Source organism: Daucus carota, chromosome 1 (genome assembly GCF_001625215.2).
Source record: "Daucus carota subsp. sativus chromosome 1, DH1 v3.0, whole genome shotgun sequence".
NCBI lineage: Eukaryota > Viridiplantae > Streptophyta > Magnoliopsida > Apiales > Apiaceae > Daucus > Daucus carota.
This window is the reverse complement of record NC_030381.2, coordinates 40,442,734-40,457,653: the sequence shown is the minus strand read 5'-3', so window position 1 is coordinate 40,457,653 and position 14,920 is coordinate 40,442,734. Positions and strand designations below refer to the sequence as shown.

Genomic DNA, 14,920 nt, shown 5'->3' with positions numbered 1-14,920 from the left:
ATAAATAATGGAAGTTTGACAACATTACAGTATTGAATAAGAATATTATTTTGATGAGTAAAAAAAAAAAGAATTATTTTTTTGATGTTATAAGTGTAAATATGTTATAGTTATAGATAATGTCAAAAAATATATACAAGCACAAGTCTAGTGCTTATCAGGTTTAAGATGGGCCACTAGGTCCTATAAAACCCTCAAGATATTTCATTTGTAGACAAGCGAGTCGCCTTAAACCCTAGCTGCCTTCTCCTCATTTCTCTCTCTTAAACCCTTTTTCATCTTCTTCTTCAATCAGGTATATCTTCTCCTTTCTTTCTTATTTTTCTATGTAATTTCATCCGTCTTTTACTTGTTGACGCCTTTACTTTTGTTGTTTGGAGGGCTTGATTGTGTTATTTATCGTCTATCAATTGTAATAGTTGCTGGGTATTTGAGATGTTCAAGTATTGCTAATTCGTCTGTGTGATGGGGTTGTGTTATTATATATGTTCTACACATGTTGAGGCTGTTATTTTTTGATGGATCTGTGGTTCTGTTTGTGTATTGATAAATCTTTGTAGATCTGATGTTGAGTTGTGTGAATTTGGGTAAAGTTTATACACCTTTGTGACGATTTTTATTCAGGGCAATTTACTGTTTTTTGTCGAAAAATACGAACTTTATTATATTCGATGACAAGTTTATCCTATGACTAATGTTGAGAGTGTATAATGCTATTTTGTTGGTTTTATTTGAATGATAAATTTATATGATTTGGTTTATGTATACGATACTGGTATTATTTTCCACAGAGGAAGTCTTTGAAATTTGCAGTTAGTGGTATATTTATGTTTTGTAATTTTTTTCTGAGAAACTGTGTTCTTAATTGCCGGAACTTAATGATTTATCTTTGAATAAACAGTAAAATGGCATTCTTCAATAAAATCGGGAGTCTTGTTAGCCAGACAAACTTGAAAACATCAGTTCCTTCAATGTTTAATACCATTCGAGGAATGGCGTCATCTAAGCTTTTTGTTGGAGGTATGTGAATGATAATCTAGTTAACATTGTAAGTGTTTCAATTATTCCATTGTTTTTTTTAAGATACTTATGCCTATCCATGGATGGGCTTTAGGTCTTTCATATCAAACTAGTGATGATTCGTTAAGAGATGCATTTTCCAGCTTTGGAGATGTTACTGAGGGTAAGTATTAGTTCATTCTCTTTGTATCTTGTTTACAATATAAAATTACTGTTAAGTACAAGTATAATTCTATTAGATGCATGGAGTTCTCTGTTCATTAACTTAATAACTTCATTAGACATAAGTATGCTGCATTTTTTACCTCTATTGCACCAAGTTTCGTAATCAACTCCTAAACTTTTTTGTGATTTTTATACACAGCTAGAGTTATCTTTGACAGAGATACACAGAGGTCCAGGGGTTTTGGGTTTGTGAGCTTTGCTGATTCTGAATCTGCTAGCTCGGCAAAGTCAGCCATGGATGGTCAGGTAAATACTTACAAATGTTTATAAACGCAGTTGAATATCAATGTTACTAGTTCATGTTCTAATACTGTTAAGTTGTGTGACAGGAACTAGAAGGGCGTAACATTCGTGTGAGCGAAGCAACTGAACGTCCTCCTCGTGAAAACTTTGGAGGTGGTGGTGGCTACCGTGGTGGATATGGTGCTGGTGGAGGAAATGATGGATTCTAGTTGCATTCCCTAACACTGATTTTGTCATGAGCACCGTGGCATATGCCTGATTGGCAAAATATCAGAGTTATTAGAAACTTTAATATGCCTTCTGATGTTTGTTTTTGTTAATTTAGAAAGAATGCATGGAGGGAACCATGTAATCAAACGTAGCGGCTTTATTTTATTGATATTTGAACTCAGAAAGTATGGTTTATGCTTCAACTATTTTGTGGTCAATATAAGCTTATTTGCTCTCCCTGGCGTTTATAGAAGTATAAGAAAGAAAGCTGAGTTTCAACTGAAGCTATGTACATGCTCTCAGGCCTCAGCTTGTTGCTGTAAGCTTGGCTTGCAGGGTGGTTCGTGTTGACATTATGAGTGTCATCTGAGTTGACCCATGTATAGACTTCTCCTGCAAATAAATGCCCCTTCCAAATATGGGGAAATTGGAAGACATGAATTATGCATTAGCTTAAGATAGCTAGTTAAACCAACTTTAACCTATTTTTTAAAGCAGCTCGTCAAATATGTAGCACCTCCTTAGCGTTGCCCTTTTCTCATCTAGTTGTATTATTGCGTATTATAAGTGTAATAAAAAATGATTGACATCATTATATACAAATGTCGTTAAACATAGACATTTCATGAATGATATTATAATGATATTATAGTCATTCAAATTTATAATTAACATTGAAGATATACTGTAAGAGGCACTGATATAAAGCAAATTCTGAAAAAATTAAAGATTACTCCCTGTGAGTCTGTGATCCTTTCATTCCTTAACGTTGTTCGACACGCATTTTAATGTGTCTATAAAACATAGTTCTATAACTTTTTCTAAATTTTTTTTTTTCTGAATACTCCCTCTGTCCCATTTTAACTGATGTTTGACTTTTTAACACGTATATTGAGGTGTAAAAAGACAATGTCTACGCTTAATAAAAAAATTCAATTCTTATATCAAATAAAAGTTTAGATTCTAAACTTTTATTTGATATAAATTTTATAAAGAATAATAATATTTAGATGTGATTTTTTTAACACCTTAAAATACGTGTAAAAAAGTCAAAAACAGTTAAAATGGGACGGAGGGAGTAATAATTTAAGCATCAAACTTTTATTTGGAAAATAAAAATTCTAAAAAAAATTATAGAACTATACTTTATAAAAGCATTAAAGTCCATGTCACGCCCTCATCCCCCAATGTTAAGAATTGAGAGGAGTGAGTCATAAAAGTGAGCTTGATATATCTGTTAATAAAATAAGTTAATATAATTTGAGATGGAGGAAGCAATGCACAGATTTTGATCCTTTCTCATAGCATCTTCTCTTCATAAGGACTCTTAAATTGAAATTTGAACAGGACAATAATTTTGCTCGTGTGAACAGACTTATAGTCATTCTTAATATCACTAATATCACTGCTTGATGTTAAGCATTAGAGTCACTTTTAATTAATATTTTATAATAAATTTATAAACAAAAATTTTTATTTACTTTCTTTTACAGTTTTATAGACAACTTATTTCTAATAATATAAAATGAAATAAAGAATGAATATAAGAAATATTATTGAAGTTAAATTAATATTAAATCATTAAAATTTAATATTTTATATTATATTTAAGAATGAGTTAAAAGAAACTGCTGGTGCTGGAGATGCTATCATTTCACTTATTCTAGTTGCTTGCCGATTTCAAAAATATTTATCTATCTATATGCACGTTTACAAGAAATTTATCTGTTATTTTCATGGAACGAGTCTGCGCAGAACCGTCTGTCTCAAACGTATATTATTCTGTTGAACTGAGGGAGTAATATCGATGAAGCTTCGAAGACCTGCCACACACACGTTTGTCGTGCGGCCTCAAACTTTATTACAGAGCTTTAGGAACATTACAAACACAAATGTTGTTACTGATATACAACACCGAAGTTTAAATATTGGACACAATGACAATTTTATTACACCCCATTTGGGCCAGTTACTAGATAAGTTTACTCACTCTGAGGATTCAAGAGCTGGATTTTCCATCCATGCTTGTTTGATTAAGGTTGGGTTTTCAGGCCTGTGGAATAAACTTCTCAATTTGTATTGTAAATGTGGGGAGTTTTATGTTGCTAGGAAGCTGTTTGAGTTAATGCCTGAAAGAAATGTTGTTTCTTTCAATACTATGATTTTAGCTTGTTTGCGAAATGGGTATGTTGTTGAGGGTTTATCTCTTTATTCTGAGATGATCAACGGAGGGGAGTTTAAGCCGGATAATATTACTTTAGCCGGAGTGATTGGTGGAGGTGGGGTGCATTTGAGGGAGATATTACATGCTCAAGCGATTCGTTATGGTTTGAGTTCAAATGAATTTGTAGCAAGTTCTTTGATTGATGTGTATGCTAAAGAAAAAAGATTGGAAGATGCTGTTAGAGTGTTTAATGAGATTGATGTACGAGATTTAGTTTCGTGGAATATTATAATTAATGCTTGTGTGCAGAATGATGCCAATGGTTGTGCTTGGGAGATTTTCTATCACATGGTACAGGAGAATGTTGTATATGATGGGTTTACTTTGACAAGCATTATGAAGACTTGTTCAGAAGCCAGGGATTTAGAACTTGGGATGTTGGTACACTGTTGTGCTATAAAGAGTGGCTTGGCTTTTGAAACACCAATTAGCAATGCCCTTATTACTATGTACAGCAGATGTGAAGCAGGAATGACATCTGCCAAGAAAATTTTTAATGGACTTTTTGCACCTAACATTATATCTTGGACTGCTATGATTGCTGGATTCATGCAAAATGAGAATAATAAAGAATCAGTTGGCTTCTACCGTTATATGCTCAGGTTAGACATAAGGGAGAATAGTTTCACCTTTGCTAGCATTCTTCCAGCATATAGTAATTTGGCAAGCCTCGAGGAAGGGAGGTCAGTTCATGCTAGGATTGTCAAATCTGGTTTTGAGTTTGACCTTTCAGTAAACAATGCTCTCATAGATTTGTACTCTAAATGCGGTAGTTTGGATGAGGCTCACTTGGTTTTCAGGACAATGAGGTATCATGACAGGATATCTTATACAGCAATTATTACTGGTCTTGGTAAGAATGGTGAAGGGGGAAAGGCTCTTGAATTTCTGAATGAAATGTTGACTGAAGGAATAAAGCCTGATGACATAACCTTTCTTGGATGTCTATATGCATGTAGCCATGGTGGTTACGTGAATGATGGGATGCATTTATTTAAAGATATGGTAGATATTTATAAAATCAAGCCGAAAAGGGAACATCTTTCTTGTGTTGTTGACATGTTAGGTCGTGCCGGTAAATTAAAGGAGGCTGAGGTATTTATTGGAGAGATGGGGATCGAATCAGATATTTTTATGTGGCAATCCTTGCTTGGTGCTTGTAATCTTTATGGAGAAATACCCCTAGGAGAGAAGTCTGCCCAAATGATAATGGAACTGCATCCAGAGAGGCATGGAACATACGTGTCTTTGGCCAATATATATGCTGAAAACGAACTTTGGGAAAAAAAGAGTGTTACGAGGGAAAACTTAAGGAGTGGTTCAATAAAGGATGTCGGATGCAGTCGAGTATCAAGTCAGAGATTGTAGACTTATATCCCCATTTTCTTTCTCTCATTCTTGTCTTCACTGTTCCTCTTCCGCAATCCCTTGCAGAAAGTTATGATTACAGGACAAGAAAAATCGCCTGAACCTTATCTAACAAAGAGGATGCTTCCTCGTACCGGAAAGCATAAAGCTTAATGTAGGTATTATTACTCAGTTTCTGGACTGGTGAGAGAAGAGTTCCACCGTGGAAGATGCAGGCATATACATTTGCAAATAGAGCTCAAGGAGTTTATGATGGATGTGTTGTTTTAGTTATGGTATATAAAATATATTTAAAGATCCTGGCAACCCATAGACATATACTGGACATTGTTGCATATATTAGCTAAACCCTTTGCCTGATACAAACATCACTGTGAGAGTAATAAAAGAGGATGGCAGAGCATACCAGCGATAACTTCCTGCGGAAGTCATGATATTTGATATTTTACTTGTAATACCCAAAGAAACTTCAAGAACTAAAGACTGTTGTCTCAACCATTTGTGGCAATAAATAATGGAGATCCTGAAGCAACAGTGTGAATCTGCAAGCTAAACGAGCTACAAGTAGTCTACGTTGTCAATGATGCAGTCATGCCGATACAAGATGTTACAATCTTTGATGACATTACCGGGACAAATAATGCAAAATGTCCTGCTTCTACGATTCTGTAAGTATATTATCATCTCATCTCCAAAATAATCCTGCAACGTAACTATTTGCTCGTAAAAGTGATGTAGTAGAACAGAAGGATTTATTTTTATATATTTAACTGAGAAAACAGAATATAGCAGAATACCAAGTTAATAGTTTTTTACCTGTTGGAGATAATAGTTGTAATATTCATTGTTTCTTTCATTTAACTGTCAGTTATATAGATTAATTTGCAGTGGAGACCAATAGTCGTCTGAGGTCTGCACTGTGTTTCTGACTTGTGAGCTCAAATCTACAAGTATCACATTTCCGGTGACTGGTCATGACGCATTAGGCTTGGTATACTAGTTATCTGGGCCGATGCTTCAGACTCTGATGAGAAAGTGAACTATGCATTTGATGGCAAATGTTGAATCTAGTTCAGAAGCCTATGAGAACAAGGTACCTCATGCCACTCTTGTTTTTGATACAGATAATATTGCTGAGTTAAGATTATTTTTTTAAAACATGCATGTTAGTTATAGAGATCAGACTTTAGAAAATGAGAGGATTTAAATTAAAAGTCTAGATATTAAGAAAATGATGATTGCTTAGACTGAAACTGGTGAAATCAAAGGGCATTACTTGAACGCTACTGCGGGTACATGTGAAGAAATGATGAAAAGGGCTATATATGCCAGAGAATTGGGAGATCCTATCGTAATGCATGATGACTTAACAGGGGGATTCACTGCAAATACTAGCTTAGCCCATTATTGCCGAGATAATGGCCCACTTCTTCACATCCACCGCGCAATGCATGCAGTTATTGATAGACAGAAGAATCATGGTATACACTTTCGTGTACTAGCTAAAGCGGATATTAGTCATCATGTTAGAAGTCGAAAAGGAAAGAGATGATGCTATCTATGTTAAACAAGAACTTTTGAAAAAGAATGCATATCTTGAAACTAGCTAAAGAAAGACACATAATCAAAACATGGACTAATTCCATCAAGATTACTCAGAATATACTAGAAAGTGGCTATTAGAAAGAAGAATTAGGTTACTCTGATAATCTCTAAACTGCAAAGGATAAAAAAGTTAAAACTGAGACATCTAAACCAGTATTCACATAGAAGGTTGCAAAGCCTATGATTAATCTTGTTAAATTTGTTCCAAAATCTATGAACCTAAATCAGTGAACGAGGAAGGCTCCACATCAGAATTTAAGACAAACTTAAAAGTTGATAAACCGAAACACGAGAAAATCAAAACCATCAATATTAGTTTGATGTCTCATAAATAACTAACACACAAGATAAATGAGATCAATAGGGAAAACAAGGTTAGTGAACCTAAGAAGAACATTAATGGTAAGGTTGACATTAACCAGAATAATCATTATCACCTATTTCCATGCTCCTAGGAAAACTTGTCATAACTATGGTAATACTAACCATCTTGTTCATTGCAAGAAAAATAAAGGTATAAACTCAATTGCTCCTAAATCAAGACTTAAGAGTAGATTAGGTAGATTTGACCACATAATCCTTATTTTCACTGTGGCAGTACTTTGACATTCCATTTATACATGCAAAGAGTATCACAGTTTGTATTTCAATTATTATGAACTGAAACCCTCTTTAAATAAATTGAAGATTGATTCTGCAGGTGTATCTTCTGATAAAAAACATGTTAGCACAAATTCTGATAAAAAGTCTTTTACTGCAAATGCTAACAGATTTAATAAGGCCAAAGGATCCAAGCAAGTCTGGGTCCTTAAAACTAATCATAAGTGGCCTTTGTGATTGTAGGCAACATGAAAAACATCCTAGTTTTGGATAGTGGATGTTCAGGACACATGACTGGAAGTAAAGCCATGTTATCAGATTTTAAGGAGAAAGCTGACCCAAGTGTTTCTTATAGAGATGACAACTTAGGAAAGACTCTGTGATATGACAATATTAATCTTAGGATTGTCATCATTGAGAATGTGGCTCTGGTTGCAGGACTCAAGCATAATCTAATAAGTGTGAGTCAAATGTGTGACAAAGATTATCATATGGATTTCTATGATGAGCATTGTGAAGTTGTAGTAAATTTACAGGCAAAGTGGCTGAATGGTTACGGACATGGTAGCATTTATGAAGTCAAGCTTTCAACAAAATAAAATGGCTTTGTGGTCTGCCTACTTAGCAGAGCAACAATTGAAGAAAGCTGGGATTGACACAAGAAACTTTCTCATTTGAACATTAATAGCATCAATGAACTAATGAAGAAAGATCTTGTGGGAAGATTACCCAAATCAGTGTTTACTTTTGATGGCCCATGTGACTCTTGTCAAAAGGCAAAACAAAGAAAAACTTCATTCAAGAGTAAGACCGAAACTTCTATTCTTAAACCATTTCACTTATATATATTGATCTTTTGGTCTAGTTAAATTAATGTCTATAGCAAAGAAAAAATATGCTCTGGTCATGTTGATGAACACACAAGGTACACATGAGTATATTTTCTGCACAAGAAGGATGAAACTCGATCTATCATGGCTGAGTATGTAAAGCAACTGAATAAAGGATCAAACAACATTGTGAAGATTCTAAGAAGTGACAATGTTACTGAGTTTAAAAATGTAAATAGAGGAGTTTTGCAAAAAAAAAAAAAAAAAGAAGAGGAATAGAGCAAGAATTCTTTGCACCTGGAACTCCACAGCAAAATTGAGTTGTTGAAAGAAAGAATATGACTCCGATAGAAGCTGCAAGGACCATGCTTTAGGAAGCAAACCTACCAACTTATTTTTGGGTTGAAGCTGTGCAAACTACTTACTTCACTTAGAATGTAACGCTTATTAACAAGCATGGAAAGACACATATGAGACAGAGGAGGACAATAAAGCCAAATTTGAAATACTTTCATATATTTGGTTGTAAGTCCTTCTTTCCTTAAGACTCACCCTAAACAACTTTCCAAGTTCGATTTAAAAGATGATGAAGACATTTTTGTTGGTTATCCATTGTCAACCAAAGCCTTCAGAGTCTATAATCTAATAACAAAGGTAATCATGAAATTTATACATGCATTTTTTAATCACAAGAAGACTACTGGACTTGAAGATGCAAATGATCATGACTAGCCGAGATTTGAAAATAAGATAATATATGTTGATATGTCAAACTTTGATCCTCCAAACACAGATCATTTTGTCATACTCTCTTGAGCAAACAATTTCTATTGATCAAACTATATCACATGATGAGGGGGAGCAACTCAATCATGAAACCTCGATCAGGTAAAGACTCATTAGAGAATAATTATGAAACAATGTTTCATCAAACTCTGATGATAATTTTGGAAGCACAACTGCAGGGGTAGCATCAAAATTCGAAGCAGATTAAGATCAACACAAAGACATACTCTACTTATTGATAGTGTACTGACTACTGATTAGTAGCTGTCATTCTCTGTATGATCTGAAGGCTTGATTCGACATGAGTTGATTGACCTGATCAATTCTTCTTTTGATATATACGAGAACAGCTTCGTACGTATTGACGTTTGGTGTACTGGTCTGGTGTACAAATAACTAACACTGATTCTAAACTTCGTAGCGTCTTTGATAAATCACTTGATCATGTCATTTCGGTTAAGTATGCTTCAAAAGTTGATTACGAATAATCATCGGGACAACACTGAAATCCACTGGTATTGATACTGAAATTGTAAACGACTTTGATTCCTGAATCACTTGAATTTTATTGATCACCGAGACTTGAACATTTTAATGAACTTCTTGTAATGACTTTTGAGTGCTTCAGTTTGGTTGGTTGTCTGATTTTATCACCTGATATTCATTCGATAGATTCTTGGGTCATACTTATTTATCGTTTCATGTCTTGGTTATCGTGTTGAATTATCACTATTATATATTAGGTTATATTATATTTTACATCTTTAACGCGGCAATTGAGGCGGAGCTGTCAAAACAACATCCAAAACAACATCTAAAGGACTAATTTTTTTAGTCCTCTAGATGTTGTTTTTTAATATTTAGTGACTAATTTTTAAGATTTAATTGGGTGGGTGATGCATTTGAAAGACTTTTTGATTAGATAATCTACTTGCAACTTGGATGCAAGTTGAGAGATGAAAATTTCATTTAACGGTGTTTTCTGCTTTGTCCTTGCTTCCTTCTTTTCCTCTTTACTTCCTTAATTCTTCATTCTTTTATTTTTCTATAAAATTCTTAAAAAGAGAAAATTTAATTATTAAATATATGGAAATAAACAATAAATATGTAATAAAAATATGCAAAATTATGTGCATATCATTAAAACATATCATTAAAACACCCTGACTCAAATATAAAACTCTTTTTAATTCATGCATTAAATGTTCTACAAATAATCTGGCTTGGCATTAAGATTACTTTTACCTATAAAGAATTTATGTTAAGAATGAAGACAATATCAATATTAGATATCCTTATAGATTTTGCAATAAAAATCATTAATACACATGGATAAGAATGATAATCAAATTAAAATAAATGAGAACAGCAATCCGTGTTGGTGTTAGGTAGTTGTCGTAACTAAAAGATTATATACCAGAGATATGTTACTAGTCTATGGATGTATTCTTGTATACCTGACAACCATTTTTTATTATTTAAAAATCATTTGAAGATCTAGAATTATTAACTAACAACTATTTAATAAATTCATGCAATTAACTAGTTGTTTATATTATTCATTGTATATATATATATATATATATATATATATATATATATATATATATATATATATATATTACTATGATTATTTTCATTTCGGGCGTTTGTGTCATTTATTTTTATTAAATATGAGTTAATTACTAATCCTATGATTTAGTTTTGAAATTATTGTATCTTATGTTATAGTCTTTATCTTATATATTAACTCTTCACTTATATTTTGTAAGATAAGTTTATTAATTTTTTAAATTCTAAATATTTATAAATCTCATATTGCTTTTCATAAATAAAATATAAAAAATTAATAGAAATTATATTAGTTGAAGAGTATTTTATATTCTTAATTAATTATTAACACAAGTTAGGTAGATTATGGTATACCGATGATACTCCCTCCGTCCCCCTCAATTGTTTACATTGAAGGGGGACACGGAGACCAAGACAATGTATGAAAAATGAGTAAAGTTGGATGAAAAGTGGGTAAAGTGGTGGGACCTACCAATATTTAATAATAGATTTGAGATAGTGGAGGAAAGCAGTGGGTGTAATAGTAGTTTTTATTGTTAAATATAAGATAGTAGGGGAAGATAGTGGGTGTAATGATGAGAAAAACTTACTATTTATAGTAATGTAAAGAAATGAGAGGGACATCCCAAAATAGTAATTGTAAAGAAATGAGAGGGACAGAGGGAGTAACATATAAGAACTTTAATTGGTTATAGGTTATTAAATGACTTTAAAATTGTAAAACTGTGAGATTGTTGAGATAGACACACATTAAAAATATATTTGTCATATTTATAGATATTTGTTATATCTTCAAAGAAACGAGAACTCTCTTCCAAGATATATAGATATTTTTCAAAATGTACAAGTATAGGTGGCTGAAAATTAGATGGCAACTTTAAGTGTTCAAGCTCTTCTTGTTATCACTATGATTCTCTTTTTCCCCTTCCGTATACATCAGAGTAAGTCATTCATGATCCATTAATACATAAATGCATCATAACACATTATCATAATCAATCTACAATTATTTACATGTAAAATATATAAACATATGTTTAATATAGAAGTGTATTTTGTTAGTTTGTTTGAATATTTTTTGCTAAACTTCGTATTTATTTAATATTTATAGGTGTTGCGACTGTGACTATGGGGGATGATAACTATACCAACTCTACTGAAAAGAGTATTCATCTTATATGTATTCCTTCATTATGCTTCTGGAAGAAAGTTACTTGTTGGTGTTGTGAAAATATATTTATTTATTGTTATCGAACTAGATCTGAATGTGAACGGAAATGTTAGACTTTAATTGGTTCACTATATTAAAGTTAATAATAAAAAATATATTCAATATATTAGTTTAGTAATTTTTCAACAAATTTTTGATCCTGTTATAATATTTTTTGGAGTTTTTTTTTTATATCTCTTAAGAATTTATATACTCGATAAGATCTTTATCAAGCCATTAAAGTTAATTCTTGGCCATATTAATTAATAAATTGTGCTAACTAAAAAAATCATGTATGTATTGCAAAAGAGTAAGACGAAGTTCATAAAATTTAACAAATATAGAGATATGAAGTAGATTCATCTACAATCATTTGAAAAATTCAACTTTCTCAATTCTTTATGTACTCTTATTTCTAGACAAATTAACATGATTCTAAAGTTTATTATGTGATTGTCATTAGTAAGTATCAATTTTTGTAAAAATTGTTGTTGGTCAATAGCTCATATTAGGCACATTGATTTTGTATTCACACTAGTATCCCCTTAAAAAATATTCTTATTAGTGTTTTACTCTTTAGATTTTAATTACAACAAATTATGTTATGTTGCAAGGTAAATAACAATGGTAAAAGGGAGAGTTAAGTACAGTTTTATAGATTTTTCGGACTATGTATGTAAAACACAATATGAAAGAACAAAACCATTTGTATTAATTAGTTGATAAAAACGAGTGTTGTAAAAAGCGGGAACCGGACTTAGTCGATGAAGGCACCGTCCAGGGATTAATCGGATAATCGGGGATTAATCGGAATGATTAATCGGACCATTAATCGCAATTAATTAAATATTATATATAAATTTATATATAATTATTATATCATATATATTTTATAACACCAAAATAGGATAAATCCATATATTAGAATTTTTTTTATCATATATAACTAATATCATCAACAAATTTAACTGGATTAAAGGCCTAACAATTCGTATCATTATTACGATTTATCGCTTTGTTATTTCTTGTTTATTTATGTATGTTAACTTTGATTCTCATCCATCTATAATGTGTGTCTAATTTTTGAGTTGGCTATTTTTTTTTAAATATTCTCATTTGCAACCTATATATCAATTAGTTTTATGTATTGGCTTGATTTGTTCTGGTTATTATCCAAATTGTCATTGTATTATTTCTCTCTTATTTTTTTTGGTTTGGTTTGGTTATAAGGCATAGTTTTTCTGGCCATGGCACATTATTGCTTATATTTGTATTTTGTAAATAGATTCGAATGATTTTGAATAACGTTGGTTTTAGATGTAACGAGACTGTGCAAGAAGAAGAATTTATGATGACTCTATGAATAAAGAGTAAAAAGGAAAAAGTAAAAAATTATAACGACTATTAGAAAAAAGAGTATAAAAAGGAAACAAATGATTTCGTCAAAATTGACGTATTGAAAAAAGGAACGGAAGGCACCATTGTAATTAATCTCTTGCCTCAAACAACATAAAGGAACCTCCTAACTTGAACCAAACATATCTTTGGCACTTAAGGTTCGTTCATATTAACTTGAGCAGGATTCAAATATTGGTAATAAACAGGTCTTTAAGCTCATTGACAGTAGAGCTATTTTTAGTTTATGAATCTTGCTTGGAAGGTATATGACCAAAGAGAGCAAAGGGGAATCGAACGGAACCAAAGAATTGCTAGAAATGGTTCATATTGATTTATGTGGACCTATGAATGTCCAGACAAGAGGTATTCATGAATATTTCGCCAGTTTCATTAACGATTATTTTATATAGGTAAATTTCTATTTGTGCCATATGTCTTAGCGCTTTTGATTAGTTCAGAGAGTACAAAGTTAAAGTCTGGAAGCAACTTGGTAAATGTATCAAGCCAATATAATTAAATCGTGGAGGTGAATACTTTTTCTAGAATTCGCAAAATATTTATCATAAACCGGGATCGCATTCTAGTTGACTGCAACTAGCACAACCCTCTCAGAACAACGGTCTTATAGAAGGAATTAGACACTTTTAGAAAATGTTATATCCATGATGAGTTATTAGAAAATTTAACCAAGTTAAATTTTCCTACAAAAGTAAGATTGTTTGTAAGCGATCCCACGGGAACGAAAAATTATTTATTTTAGTTCTCACAATAGAGGTGTCATTGTTAGCACCAATGTTAAATTTTAGAAAAAATTTATGTAATAAAGCAATAATTCATAGAGGAACTAGTGGGAGGGACAGACAATTCCGAACACCAGTAATACAAGTAAGAACATCCACAAACAAGTAAATAAACAACCTGACTAATACCGCAATATTGCGCATCATAGTTGTAGGATTGTTTGACAACCTGAGAGATTTTGTTTTTCAGAAGTGTCTTCGGACTTGGATTCTGATGAACACATTACTAGCCCGTGATTTTTTTATGTTGTGTTTGGTTGGGATGAATGAAAATGGAGGGAATGCACGAGATTTGAACTATAATTTTGATAAATGTATAATAATTTCATTTCTTCCACCATTCCATTCCTATCACCCTTAACTAGAGCTTAAACCCTCCATTTTGTGAAGGAATGCTCCATTTCTTGTCATATCTATTTTCTACCCAAATCTTATCATATAAAATTTGCACTCACTCATTTTTTTCAAAGTCCTACCTCCTACACTCTATTATTTTCTTTTATTTGTACTCATTTCATTTCATTCCACTCACCCCAACCAAACACAACATTAATATGCATGTGCCCAATGTAGTGTTTTTCTCCACTCTCTGTGCCACTATGTTATTTTGTGAGTTTCCTGTAGGAGCATGCCGTTCACCCCAACATAAGCTTTGGGGAGGGGGATAGATTCTATGGTTATCGTGAATTGTAGGCCTGCACCTGCTTCACTGATGGATTCTACTACCATTGCCAGACTTTTGAGGTTTAAATTCATACACATTGTGCATTCCTACAACTATAACTTGCAGTAGCTTCCAGAAAACTATAATTTGTGCATTTTATCCAAG

The 14,920-nt window shown here is 32.3% G+C and overlaps 2 protein-coding genes across 4 annotated transcripts; both read left to right on the top strand.

The window, feature by feature from the left end:
* Positions 1–156: 156 nt before the first annotated feature.
* Positions 157–1,933, top strand: LOC108207352 (glycine-rich RNA-binding protein 2, mitochondrial). Its single transcript, XM_017377807.2, has 5 exons — positions 157–295; positions 902–1,020; positions 1,115–1,183; positions 1,385–1,491; positions 1,575–1,933. The coding sequence occupies exons 2-5, from the start codon at positions 906–908 to the stop codon at positions 1,695–1,697; spliced, it is 414 nt and encodes a 137-aa protein (XP_017233296.1). The 5' UTR covers positions 157–295; positions 902–905; the 3' UTR covers positions 1,698–1,933.
* Positions 1,934–3,343: 1,410 nt separating this feature from the next.
* LOC108222642 (pentatricopeptide repeat-containing protein At2g13600) lies at positions 3,344–11,946 on the top strand. 3 transcript variants are annotated; one of them, XM_064083939.1, is made up of 3 exons: positions 3,344–5,958; positions 6,167–6,383; positions 11,795–11,946. In XM_064083939.1, exon 1 carries the CDS (start codon positions 3,506–3,508, stop codon positions 5,288–5,290), a length of 1,785 nt encoding a protein of 594 aa, XP_063940009.1. In that variant the 5' UTR covers positions 3,344–3,505; the 3' UTR covers positions 5,291–5,958; positions 6,167–6,383; positions 11,795–11,946. The 3 variants fall into 3 exon arrangements, with proteins under 3 accessions (XP_063940009.1, XP_063940005.1, XP_017252022.1); XM_064083935.1 differs by lacking the exon at positions 11,795–11,946 and having other exon boundaries at positions 6,179–8,341; XM_017396533.2 differs by lacking the exon at positions 11,795–11,946 and having other exon boundaries at positions 6,167–8,341.
* Positions 11,947–14,920: the final 2,974 nt, after the last annotated feature.